Here is a 14,253-nt window from a genome sequence, read left to right on the forward strand (position 1 = left end):
TGTTTTTGTTTTTGGCCGCACCACGTGGCTTGCGGGATCTTCGTTCCCCGACCAGAGATTGAACCCATGCCCCCTGCGGTGGAAGCGTGGAGTCTTAACCACTGGACCACCAGGAAAGTCCCAGCCATGTTTGTTCTTAACCAGATTGTTTTGCTGTACTGATGTTTGTCTTACAGATACTTACAGTGGCACTAATAACTCTACACATTGAAGGAACTATGCAGCAAGATTCTACTTACAGAAACTGTCTCTTCCCTGTTCTCTTACTTGTCTCTGAGCTAAGGGTGAGGAGAAGAAAGATGTCAGGAACTCTTGGCAGATGGAGGATCAAATACTCTTGCAAACACCGGTGTCAGTTTCATTTCAACATCTAAAACCAGGTCACTCTAAAATAATAACACACACAGAAAAAAATAAAATAAAATAAAATAATAGCACAGAGGAGTCACATTCACAGCAGAAACAGACAAGATTTCTCAGTGGGAACATTTTTCTTCAGCCGCCAGTTAACTATATGTGAAAGAGGAAGGGCCCTGTGAATGAAAAGAACAATCAAAAGTGTAGCTGAGCTGGGTGACGATGACGTCTGTCACTCCAGTCATCGCCAGAGCTGATCTGCTCATCTGGCTGACCCGGCTGGCGTGTGCTCCTTCCCCAGCATCATTTCAAAACTGCACGATTGGCCAAAGGGGTCAAACTGCAGATCAATAAAAACTAGTCTTCCAGGGCACACCAGTGAGAGCCTGTATGCCCATTGGTGTTACCAGTTGTGACTTTGTTAGTGGAATTTAAAGATGGATAAGGAAACTAAAAGAAAACCATTGATGATATTTCTGTTTAACAAAGGATTTCTGAACTACCCCAGTGGCTCCCGAACCACCTTAGAAGACGGAGCTTGATATTTACCAGAGAATATTTAACCAAAGTGAAAGCAAATAAAGCTGTTGGTTTACAGCAGTACAACTGAATCGCAAGGATAAACGTTTAACAGTGAGCAGCAAGAGTTGTTTCTTTTTTCAGTGTGTAGAACTGAAATACAAGTGAAGCTGTACTAACCACCCCTGAGGTATTTGTGACCTTTGACAACACAGAAAGAAAATATTTGTAGTCTGAAACTATGTCTCTCCAGTAGGATGGAGTAAATGAAAAATATAATCTGGTTAACAAGCTGTACTTTTCACAAGAGGACAAAAATCTTATTGGAAGGATTCTGACTTTGCCTTCTCCAAGTCTCACAGAAATTAAATATTTAATAAAGTAACATTGGAAATTAATTCTGTAAAATGAAGGCAAAAGGAAAACGTAAAAAGTGTAAAAGTATCTTGAAAGATAGGGTAACGATAAAGATTGGACAGTTTCCTTTGACAAATAATTATTTATTCATTCATTTATTCATCCTGCACGTATTTATTGAGTACCTACTATGTCCCAGCTACTCTTTTAGGTGCTTAGGCTACATTAATGACCAAAAGAGACATGTATCAGTAAGAAGATGTAAAATATTTTCACAATTGATGATTCTTTTTATTTTCATTCACAGAATACACCTTAAAAATAGTTTTTCTTCATCATTCATTACAACCTTAATAGCTTTTAAAGTGTTTAACTCATGAAAAAGAGCTTTTATAAACTAATTTATGCACCTGAATTAACTCTGCATGATTTGTGTAATTTCAAAACCCTCATGGGAATGATCTTTTTTGTTTATAATTTATTGTTAACTCTTCCATCAGAATGTGTGTTCCATGTGAGCAGGGACTTTATCTGTTGTCTTCATAGCTTTATCCCAACTCCTAACAGTGCCTGAAACATATTAGATGCTCCAGAAATTTAAGTATTTGTTGAATGAATGAATGCAGTAGTGGATGTTGAAACGTACAGTTTAAGGCTCTACCTAGTGTGTGTGTGTGTGTGTGTGTGTGTGTGTTTAGGGTGGGAGAAGTCTAACGAATCAGAGCAGGAATGGAGATACCATATTAATAACTGGGTTCATTGAGTTTTTGTGAACACATCACAAACTTGTTTACCTCACTTTTCACAATTCTTAGAATTAAAGGGAATTGGACTATTTTATTTAACTGCTTTTCTCACTCTTACACCCTATGATCTTATATGTGGTCAATTGTGTAGTTTTTAAAATATTAAGTATTCTTGATGCAACTAATCATGCCACTTGAGGGAGTATAAATGTGAGTCCTTCACTCATGCTACTTTGTCATGACAGCTGTAACTGCCTTTTTTAAATTTTTTTTGGCCCCATTGTCTCTATTATGTTTAAGACCCAACGAAGTGACAGCAATGCTGACAGTGCTTTCTAGAGCAGTCTATTGTGATGGCTGTGTCCAGCAGTCATTGGTGATACAGAAATACAGATACGGGAGAAATGTAAATAGGCCGTCCCCATGACCAGGGGACTTCTCCAGTTAAACTGACCTCGTGGAGAGCAGCGCCGAACTCTGAAGCAGCGGGAGATGGGAGGGGAATGTGCTGGCACCGACATATGCCAGACACCATGTGCCTTTTCACCACATTCCTCCAGCACCCGACTGAGCACCAGCTCTGTTACCTGTCAAATCAGCCTGAGCACTGCAGTGACACAGGGAGGAGAAACAAAGAAAGGAAGAGTTGTTTGCTGATATGGTGCCCATTTCCTGCTGAGATGCTACCATCAGGGTATACGTAGGACTTAATAATAAATACAGTGAAGTCCTTCAGAATCAGTGATGCTCATGAATCCTCTGTCAGCAAGACCTGGGCCCACATTTTCTCACTCCCTGCTTTGCTGAGTTCAGGGTCATGTGTTTACAGTTCATGCTTGAAGAGGGTAGAGGGGTCACCTCTGGGACAAAAAGAGAGTGAAGACAACAAAATATGAAATAAATAGAAATTAAATATATAATTCAATATAAATATTAAATATAAAGTAAATGAGGATTAAACCTATGATCATAAAGGCAATAATAATAATTTATTAACCATAGCAGGCCCTGAATGAATCACTTTACATGTATTATTTAATCTCACAACATCTCACAACATTTGTCTGTTGTCTTCATAGCTTTATCCCAACTCCTAACAGTGCCTGAAATATATTAGATGCTCCAGAAATTTAAGTATTTGTTGAATGAATGAATGCAGTAGTGGATGTTGAAACGTATAGTTTAAGGCTCTACCTAGTGTGTGTGTGTGTGTGTGTGTGTGTGTGTGTGTGTGTGAAATAGCCATTATTATTTCCATTTTATTTCTGAAGAAGCAGAGTAAGTTCCTTGCCCAAGGCCGCATGGCTAGTAAGTGGTAGGGCCACAGCTGGAATAATAGTAGCAATTAGATATAAGGCATTTCCATATGCCCATTTTAAATGAGAGTTTGACAAGAAATAATCCATTTTGCTTATCCCCACAAAATCTTTTGTTATTTGATCTGAGCATTCAGATTCTAGAGCCCAGCCTCTTAACTGGGTGTCAATAATTCCGTGATCTAAACAAAGGAAGGGATTTGTATAGCTTCAGAAAGAACTTTGGATCTTCTGTATAACCACCTCAGAATTCAGTTCAATGTAGGATAATTTATCAGTCAGCCCCTGTTCCTCACCGGCTTTATGGCCATTGTTGCTGCCTGCTTGGCCACTCCCCATATACCTTAGCCCCTCTACTCTTTAACTGGAGAGGAATCTAAATAAAGGAGCTATGCTCTAGAATAGGGCCAAAGCATCTTCTCAAGTGCCCTGATGAAGTCTTTATGAATGGTAAAACCTAGTTTTTCAAAGTCATGGAAAAGGACTTTTTTCTCTTCAGAATGAAGCAGACAGCCATACGCTACAATAGTATACCTATCAGTACACAGACTTCGGTTGACAGAGAATTCCAGGGTTGGAAGAAGCAACAGAGATTATATGATTCAGCTTTTTAAATATTGTTAGTCTAGGTAAGATTATTAGCTTCCAGCATTTTTTGGTGATAACATGTCGTTTTTAGGAAATGGTGATAGTGATCAATTTATCTTCCCAAATTAAAAGAGACAAGCCTAAAACTTGTGTGTTCAATACAAAATTGCTGCTATCTTAGTATCTCATGGTATCTCATATTCAGTGTTCTTTGAGTTTCAAGAGTTCTTGATATATTAGACATATTAATTCTTGTCCATCATACATATTGCAAATATTTTTCCCATTTTCTCTTTTACTTGTGTTTTATTATACTCATATTAAAATTGTATTGTCAAATCTCTTCCATTTTTTAATTCTCCTTTCTATCTTTTCATATTTACAAATTCCATCTGTATCCCATTACTACACAGCCGTTCTTTTGCATCTTCTCCTAGAACTTTTATGATGACATTTTAAATCTATGTTTGTTAATCCATCTGGAATTAATTTTTACATAAAGTACATGATTCCCAAAATTTTAACCAGCTGTTCCAGCACAATTTCTTGAAGTTTTTTCTTTCTCTACTAATTTGAAATGCCACATTTATCATCTAATATGTTCTTAGAATAGATGACCCTGAATTGCATTCACTACTTGAAGTTTAACTTTTCTTGGCTTTTACCTAGTGATAATGTTTATTTCTACAATATAGTAAAATGATTTTTTTTCTTTACTAAAACATGCTACTCCACCGTATTGTTTCCACACTCTGCCCTTTGATTAAAATATTGCGTTGGCTTCCCGTAGTGCCTGGAGTCCAGCCTCACCACAGACCACTGTCCCTCCTGCTGTTTCAGCTGCTGGACTCGTGCCTGAGTCCAGGCTCCTTGTCACCATCCACTCCTTGTCATTCTCCAGGAACAGTCTTTGGATGCCAAATGGACCCATAAAAACAGATGGAAAATTCAGGGCTTCACTTAAATTAAAGACATAATTGGATATCTTTCTCTGTTTTCTTAAAAATCATATGTCATATGAGTTTTTTTTGGAAATAAGGGGATACGAAAGATGATTCTTGTTGAGTTCAGCAAATGTGGAAACCAACTATGGGCAAATCCTGTGCCAGAAATTGTGGGAGATATGCATTCATTCAACTAATATTTATTGAGGACCTACTGTGTTCTCAATCATCTCCTTGTTCCAAGGACACAATGGGAAACTAAAGACACATAGTCTTGTGTATGTTGGAGCTTGTATTGTAGTAAGGGATTCAAATATTAGCTAAATTATCTACACAAATAAGCGCATAATTATACATTTTTGTAAATGCTATAAAAATTATTATGGAAACATCTAAGAATCGCAAGTAGGAATAAAGCACTGTTCATATTATTAGATACAAGTCCTTAATCAGATATATTATTTGCAGATGTTTTCTGCCAGCCTGTGACTTCACTTTTTATTCTCTTAACAGTGTCTTTTTTTTTTTACTTTATAAATTATTTATTTATTTATTTATGGCTGTGTTGGGTCTTCATTGCTGGGTGTGGGCTTTCTCTAGTTGCAGTGAGGGGGGCTACTCTTCGTTGTGGTGCATGGCCTTCTCATTGCGGTGGCTTCTCGTTGCAGAGCTGGGGCTCTAGGCACATGGGCTTCAGTAGTTGTGGCACGTGTGCTCAGTAGTTGTGGCTCACGAACACTAGAGTGCAGGCTCAGTAGTTGTGGTGCACGCACTTAGTTGCTCCATGGCATGTGGAATCTTCCCAGACCACGGCTCAAACCTGTGTTCCCTGCATTGGCAGGCGGATTCTTAACCACTGCGCCAGCAGGGAAGTCCCAACAGTGTCTTTCACAGAACAGAAGTTTTTCTTTTTTAAATATTTTTGGCTGCATTGGGTCTTCGTTGCTGTGCGCAGGCTTTCTCTAGTTGTGCCGAGCAGGGGCTAATCCTCGTTGGCAGTGTGCGGGCTTCTCATTGTGGTGTCTTCTCTTGCTGCGGAGCATGGGCTGTAAGCGCGTGGGCTTCAGTAGTTGTGGCGCGCAGGCTCTAGAGCACAGGCTCAGTAGTTGTGGCGCATGGGCTTAGTTGCTCCACAGCATGTGGGATCTTCCTGGACCAGGGCTCGAACCCGTGTCCCCTGCATTGGCAGGCGGATTCTTAACCACTGCACCACCAGGGAAGCCCAGGAGTTTTTCATTTTAATGAAGTCTACCTTACCACGTTTTTCTTTCATGGATGATGTTTTGGGTATTGTGTCCATACACTCATTTCTACACCCAAGGTTATCTAGCTTTTTTCTCCTATATTTTCTTCTAGAAGTTTTATAGTTTTGTATTTTACATTTAGACCTATGACTTATCTATTTATTTACTTTAACATCTTTATTGGAGTATAATTGCTTTACAATGGTGTGTTAGTTTCTGCTGTATAACAAAGTGAATCACCTATACATATACATATATCCCCATAGCTCTTCCCTCTTGCATCTCCCTCCCTCCCACCCTCCCTATCCCACCCCTCTAGGTGGTCACAAAGCACCGAGCTGATCTCCCTGTGCTACGTGGCTGCTTCCCACTAGCTATCTGTTTTACATTTGGTAGTGTATATATGCTATGACTTAGTTTAACTTAATTTTTGTGAAAATTTTGTAAGTTTAGTGTCTAGATTCTTTTTTTTTTTTTCTTCTGCATGTGGATGTCCAACCATTCCAGCACCATCCTGAGGAACTTTACAGTCTAGTAAAGGGAGTAAGACCTGTACACAAGTGATTGACTGAAATGACTTAACTCAGATGTTCGTCCAGAAGGATGTACAGAATTATGCTGAGGGTTTAAAACAGGTGGCATTTGAGGTAGACTGTGAAAAGTTTCATCACACCGATGGGACTGAGGAGGAAATTAAAAGACAAAGGACAAATCTTACTTATTTTTAAAATCTCACTCTGAGTGCAGTGTTGAGAAGGATATCAGAGGCAAAGGTGGCAGCAGGGAGGCTGCTGTGGTGTGAGATGAACTGTAGTGGAGGCGATGGTGTTGAGAAAGGTTTGGTTCTGGATTGGATTTGATGAAAGAGCTGAGGGGATTTGTACATGGGTTGCAGGAGGAGTATGAGAAAAAGTCAGGAGCCAGGGGTCAGGCTGACAAGCAGACGAATGGATCACCATGGGCTGAGATGAGGGTCGTGGGCAGGAGCAGGTTTGGGACATATTAAGTCAGCCACCTTCACAGCCAAGTGAAGCGTCGAGTGAGCAGCTGGGTGCTTAGGTCTGGAGACGAGCAGAGCTGTCAGTGCACGAGTGGTATTTAAAGTGATGAAATCAGGAAGTACATGTTGATAGACAAGAAAATAGCTCTAAGGACCAAAGCTTGGGGGACTCAAAAATGTGACAGTAGGAAGATGAGGAGGGACCAGAAAAAGATACTGAGATGGAGATGCCAGTGAGGTAAGGAAGAGAATCAAGAGAAGGACATAAGACACCAAGACAAACGTGTTCAAGAAGAGTTTGTCAAGTGCTGCCAGTAGGTTAAGTAAAATGAGGACTTAGAACGGACCGTGGGACTCAGCAATGTGAAGAAGGTCACTGTTGTCCTTAATGGAAGCTGTTTCCGTGGAGTGTGATGACAGCCTGACTGACATGGGTTTTCTTAATGGGTGGAGTGCAATTGAAGAAGTTAAGTATAGATCATTCTTTTGAGGATTTTTGCTATAAAGCAAGGAAATGGAATGGTAGATGGAGGAAACAAACTCAAGGACAGGTGCTTTGTTTGTTTCTTTTGGGGAAGATGTTATAACAGTCGAGAGGGAGAAATGAGTGATACAGGAGAGAAAGAGGATCCAGCAGGAGTGATATACTTGAGTAAGTGAGAGGACATGTAATCCAGCGCACAAAATGGGATTGGCCGTAGGTAGAGGGGGGACCATTATCAATAGTGACTTAATTCTCTAAGCAATGAGAAACGATTACAGTTTGGTGGGTAAGTGGTATGATTCTTATCATGCTTTGTAATCTGCGTATTCCTTCCCCTTTCACTAATGGACAGATTCAAATGCATAACAGTCTGCCCAAAAATAAACACTGAAAATGCAGTTATGCTCAGAATAGAGTGGATTTCATGTCCAGAAAAGTTGAAACAAACCCTTGTGTTTACCTCAGCAACTTCTCCAGACCTCATGTCAGATCAAGATCTTTACGCTGTTTTTGAAATGGCTGAAATGTTTCACTTTGAAAGTAAACTGCCTAGTACCTGAAATCAATTTTCTGCATACATTTTACCTCTTAAAAGTCCCCAGTGTGGCTTATTTTGTATTCCTCTTAAATTCTGCTGAATAATTTTTCAAATTATCATTCCTTGACTACCAGTGGGCTAACACTACCTCAGACAAAACTGGAAATCTAAAGAGTGAAAATCGCTCCAACTCACCACTTTGTAAGAGATTAAGTCACACATCGGAATTTAGAGGAAGCTTTAAAGAATATTATATATAAGGTAGTTCTTGATGGAAATAATGAGCTCTTTTGATCATCCATGAAGTAAGTTTAATGTGTTGCATTTTCCCAGTGAAGAGGAGAAGACAGATCAAATGCATGAGGCTGTTTTCTGGTAAATTGTTATCGTTGAATTTAGCAAATCAGCTTCACAGATGTTTTTCAGTTTCTTAGTATCTAAAGTTGACTTTTACTATGATTAGTAGTAAGTTCTCAAATCAGAAAGGGTTTTCTTTTTTATTGCTCCTCAGGCATGAACGTCTTTACACCAAGAAAAGTAACTTCAACAGATCTTTAATTTCCAGCCTCAAGGATGTGAATGATTTAGCAACCCTAGAAGTTTTGGATGAGGTAAGAAACTCAGCTTAATTAAACTTAAACATTCTGTCTATTTAAAAAAATTGATAGAAGTGGTTTGAGGAGGAGGCTCTTTGAATAGCATCTGTAGGTTTCATGCTTTCTTCATCTCTTAGCTTCCTGATCATCCCTCCTGTCTTCAGTTTTACTGTGTGTAACTCACGTTTGCAGATCTCTCTGGCCTGGTGTCAACATTTTCTTCTTTTTTATATTCGAATTACAAAAGTGCTAGTTCCCACAAGCTTGAGTTGCTTAGGTCCAAGACCCCTTCTTCCCCTCAATTCTCCCCAGGAGTCTCAAAGGGGTGATTTGCTTCCTACATCACCATCTCAGTGGCAGGACCTAAAGCCTCGAAGATACCTTGAGAGCCTGTCTGTTACCATGGTCAGTGGACCCCTCGTGGGATCACAGAGCCCACCTTTTCGGGAAATGAATTCTGCTTGAAACTTCTTATCCCAGTGACCTCAGAAATATTTCAGACATCTCTCATGAAGGTACCAGTCCAAGCCAGTAAATTATAGTCTCATCCTCTTTTTCCTCATCACCTTTTATTTCAGATAATCACATCATTAGAGAAATAATAAGGCTCCTTTTCAGTAAAAGGTTGGGATCACTACCCTGCCTGATCCACAGGCTTCCCTTTTTTTAATACTTCTGATACATTCCTGAGCATTTTGCTTAAAAATGTAGCAAATCAGGAGGCATATTCTGAACTGAAGTAGTCACTTGGGAAATTTGGGGTTGCATAAACAACGCAAGTACTTCCTCAGAATAATCTTTCTTGAGAACATCAAACATCTTATAATCAAATAGTGTTTGTAAGCCAGAGATTGCCAATACCTTTATGAATCTTTGTGTATCAGATTTTCCAATGATGTGAAATCCTAAGCTTGTGGATTATAAAGAAGGCTTTACTAATCATATTGCTGGCCTACGTATTAAACACTGGGTTTGTTTGTTTCTATTGTCTGTGTTTTATTTTTTTGTCTCTCTTTTGACCCAGGATCTTTTGTGTCATACACTATAAATGATGATGTCTGGCACTGTTAAAATTGATTCCATGTATTATTTACCAATTGTGGAAGTTACTTTTCTGTACTTTTTACTCTGCCTCAAAGCCAAACATTTAAGCAAGGGAACTAAGACATTCCACAGAGCCATTGAATAACCTTCATTTGGAATAAAATCATGTTCACTATATCTTCTCTTCCCTTTTCTAGTGTTCTTTCTCTTTACTTCACCTGCTGCATTTACTTACTTCCTTGAAAGCATTGTGTATATATAATCCCTGTAGCATATAATATATTCTGTGGAAAACACAGGTAACAATGACATCCCTCTACGGCTCTCGAAAGAAAAGAAAATACCCATCAAGGGGAAGGATAGTTGCTGACCGGAGGTTACACTCAATGGATCTATCTCTTTCTGATCCTTCCTCCAGATTCCAAATGTTTTATTTCTTATCATTTACTTTTAAAATGATAATTGACCATCAGTCATTTTTAACAAAAAGAGATTACTTTTATTTCGTTATAGAATACAGTCTCAGAGCAACTTGAGAAGTGTTACTCCAGAGATCAGATTTACTTCTATGTGGGAGACATACTCATTGCTCTTAACCCTTTTCAGAGTCTGGGTCTTTATTCCGCAGAGGTATGTGGTGTGGCTTGTACACGTTTTCTTACTTTGTACAAAAACTTATACTCTTCAGGTATTTAAATTAATTTAATTTTATTTTATCTAATCCTTTGAATAAACAGTTAAATAATTATTGTTAAAACGTAGAGATAGGAAAAAACAGAAGATTAATCGATCTGGATGCAGTTTGTGGTCTTTGTGTGAGATGTGTTAATTACTTCTTGTCATTGGTAATTGGTAACTGGTCCACACTACATATCATATCAATAAACAGATGCCTAAAAAGTATAGACTTAATGTCTACCTCTGAACCAAGTATAGGAGAGTCAAAAGTAAAATTACATTGTATATGTAGGTACTGTATACTTAATGGCTGTAAAACTCATCATTATGAGTTTAAAAATTCCTTCTGGTTAAATTTTTAATATCAGACAATATGTTTTATGAATATAAGCACATAATTATCCATTATTCACCCCTAATGTTTAAATATAGAATAGTGTTCTGGAGTTAAGCTAGGCTGTTTTTCATTTTCAATTAGATCCATACTCTTCTAGCTATTTGTGTACTCTAGAATATTATGTTGTATTATAATAGTATATTACTCTAGAATAATACTGTGCTTAATATAATTTTTTGTGTGAAAAGTATGTAATTCTCTCAGTCTCTACCACTTTAAGATTTACAAGAATAATGGCATATTTATGAACCTTGACCAAGTTTTAGAAGACTGGGCTTTAGCACAAATTCTGCTATCAATTAACTATGTGATCTTGGGCAAAGCAAATGAGAAAGTGTATGTTAAATGATATGAAAGGAAAAAAGTAGTGATCGTATGTCATACATTATTATATCCAAGGAATAGTCAACAAAATGATACCTGATTGTCTTATTTATAAAGTATCTGCTTATTTAAGGAAATCTTAGTATTTTGAAACTTTAAGTTCTGCTTTGGAAGTGGTATGCACTTCCAAAAGAGTCTTCTTTTAAATACCACTGCCAAAGTGATATCATATTATGTCATATCATTTTTCCCTGTTGTTTTGTGTCAGACTTTTATTTTACATAATTGTCCATGATTTGTGCATGTATGTGTGTATGTAATATGGATGTGATGTTTTGGTGGTATGAAGCTGTATTTTGATTCACCTTTTGCTTTAAAAATTAGCACTCTATCTGTAAATAAGTAGGGTTTAAACAAAAACAAAAGCCCTACAGCACATGTTCTTTTTAACCTTTAGCATTCCAAACTGTATATTGGAGCAAAGAGAACTGCCAATCCTCCTCACATTTTTGCCATGGCTGACTTAGGATACCAGTCTATGGTAACATATAATTCAGATCAGGTAAGGAGAGTCTCACATTTTTAGAAATTCTCCTCTTAGTTTCTCGTGTGTCAGCTGAATTTTGTGAGGATGAAGTCTTCTTACAGTTTCCTTTTCTCACCGTGCAGTGCATTGTTATTTCTGGGGAAAGTGGTGCTGGAAAGACTGAAAGTGCTCATCTCTTAGTTCAGCAGCTGACAGTGCTTGGAAAGGTATAATTTAATTTTTCTCTGTCCTAACAGAAATATTTGTTATACTTAAGAATTTAATTTAACTGATTAGGTTAATATTTACGAATTTCCACATTTAATAATGCACAGAAATTATAACACACTTGTTATCCTTTGTGAGTTTAAAATATAACAATATAAAGAGCATATGTTTTGTTTTAAGCAAATTCTAACTTTTCTCACTCTTAGTAGGCAAGGCTTTATAGAGGTGATTTTCTCTCTTTTTTGCCCTAACGTATTCTCTGAATGCTTTCCTTACTTCTTCTTCCTTTGTTACCAGCAAGATGAAGGGGAGTCAATATACAAAAATTAATTATATTTATATATTATATACATACTAACAATGATCAGTTTAAACTTAAATGTATTATTTATATTAGCACCATAAAACATGAACTATTGAAATCTAGATCTTACAAAACATGTAAAAGATTTGTATGCTGAAAAATAGAAAAAGTTGATAAAAGAATCAAAGAAGACCTGAATAATAGGAGAGATATGACATGTTCATGGATTAAAAGACTCAATATTATTAAGATGTCAATTCCCCACAGATTGATCTGTAGATTCAATGTAGTTTACAGTAAAAATCCCAGCAGGATTTTATTTTTAGAAATTGACAAACTGAATCAAAAATGTATATGGAATGGCAAAGGAACTATAATAATCAGTTTTGAAAAAGAACAAAATTGGAGGATTAATAAATGCTACCTGATTTCAGACTCACTGTAAAAGCTGTGATAGTCAAGACAGTGTGTTATTAAAGAAAAGATGGTATACAGATCAATGGAATAGAATAAAGAATCTGCACATATATGATTTATTGATTTTCAGCAAAGGTGCAAGGTCGATTAATGATAGTCTTTTAACAAATGGTGCTGGAATATGCGCATACAAAAGGATTGAACCTTACTCTAGACCGCACATGCTATAAAAAATTAACTTCAAATGGATCATAGACCTAAAGATTAAACCAAAAGCTATAAAATTTCTAGAAGAAAATTAAGTCAGTTAACTTTGTTTTTTGTCATTTTGGGTCAGGCAAAGAGCTGTTAGATGCAACATAAAAAGCATAATCCATAAAGGGAAAAGTTTGATTTCACCAAAATTAAGAACATTCTGTTCTCTGAATGATACTGTTAAGAAAATGAAAAGACAAGCTACAGACTCAGAGACACTCTAATAAAAGACTTGTATCCAGAAGATATATTTTTAAAAACTCTTAAAATTCCATAATAAGAAATCAAATAACAATTTAAAAATGAACAAAAAAATTGACTAGCCATTTCAGCAAAGATGATATGTAAATGGCAGAAAAAGCAAATGAAAATATGATGTTCAACACCAGTAGTCATTAGGGAAATGCAAATTAAAACCACAGTGAGACACCATTACATAGCCATTAAAATGGCTAAATTTTTTTTTTTAAACCTGACAATGCTAAGTGCTGGCAAGAACATAGAGGAACTGAATGAAACTCGTGTATTGCTGATGAGAATGCAAAATGGTACAGCCACTTTGGAAAACAGCTCAGGAGTTTCTTAGAAAGTCTAACCATACTTATCATACAACCCAGCAGTCCTACTCCTAGGTATTTGTTCAAATGAAATGAAAACCCATGTTCATCCAAAAAGCTACAGACAGATAATTTATAGGAGCTTTGTTCATCATCTCCAGGGAGTGGAAACAACAGAACTAGGAAATGAATAAACAAACTATGGTACATCCATGCCATGGAATATTACTCAGCAATAAAAAAGAATGAACACTGATACAAGCAATGAAGCTCACTGGAAGAGATTTGGATAAATCTCAAATGCTTTAGGCCAAGTCAGAGAAGCAGATTAAGAAGACTACATGTAGGGTTCACTTGCTGTGTCATTCTTGCAGATGTAAAACCGTAGGCACAAGAACAAATCAGGGATGTTCGGCAGCTGAGAGTGGAGGGAAGGGTTGCAAAGAGTAATGAGACAATTTGGGGGGTGATGGGATTGTTCTCTATGTGGACTATAGTGGGGGATTTATGGTCGCATATGTTTGTAAAAACTTTCAGAACTATATAAAGGGTGAACCTCTATGTAATTTTACCTTAATTTTAAAAAATGGGATGTTGAGGATAGAGACTTGGTTTGATTTTCCAAGTAGAGTCCTTGAAATAAGATAAATCAAGAATAATGTGTTCTCATTAGGCTAATGGCTAAAAAAGAAAAATCACTGTGTACAACTTATCCCTGCGAAAATGTTTATAGTGATTTGCATAGTTAGAAGTAGAGTCATCTTAAAATTTTTGCCGTCACAGTGATTATAGGAATCTTGTGCTACAAAGCACTGTGGGTACAAGGCCAGACCC

The 14,253-nt window shown here is 37.2% G+C and overlaps 1 protein-coding gene across 1 annotated transcript in view; it reads left to right on the forward strand.

Moving 5' to 3' along the window:
- Positions 1 to 14,253, forward strand: part of MYO3A (myosin IIIA) — a 166,495-nt gene that overhangs the window by 59,509 nt on the left and 92,733 nt on the right. Inside the window, exons 9-12 of the mRNA XM_027121878.1 lie at positions 8,605 to 8,704; positions 10,247 to 10,363; positions 11,590 to 11,694; positions 11,802 to 11,885. Of these exons, the coding sequence (XP_026977679.1) occupies positions 8,605 to 8,704; positions 10,247 to 10,363; positions 11,590 to 11,694; positions 11,802 to 11,885 (406 nt within the window). The remainder of the gene's footprint in view (positions 1 to 8,604; positions 8,705 to 10,246; positions 10,364 to 11,589; positions 11,695 to 11,801; positions 11,886 to 14,253) is intronic.

This window comes from Aethalodelphis obliquidens, unplaced genomic scaffold (genome assembly GCF_003676395.1).
Source record: "Aethalodelphis obliquidens isolate GAN/ISIS:26980383/991018 unplaced genomic scaffold, ASM367639v1 scaffold23, whole genome shotgun sequence".
NCBI classification, from domain to species: Eukaryota; Metazoa; Chordata; class Mammalia; order Artiodactyla; family Delphinidae; genus Aethalodelphis; species Aethalodelphis obliquidens.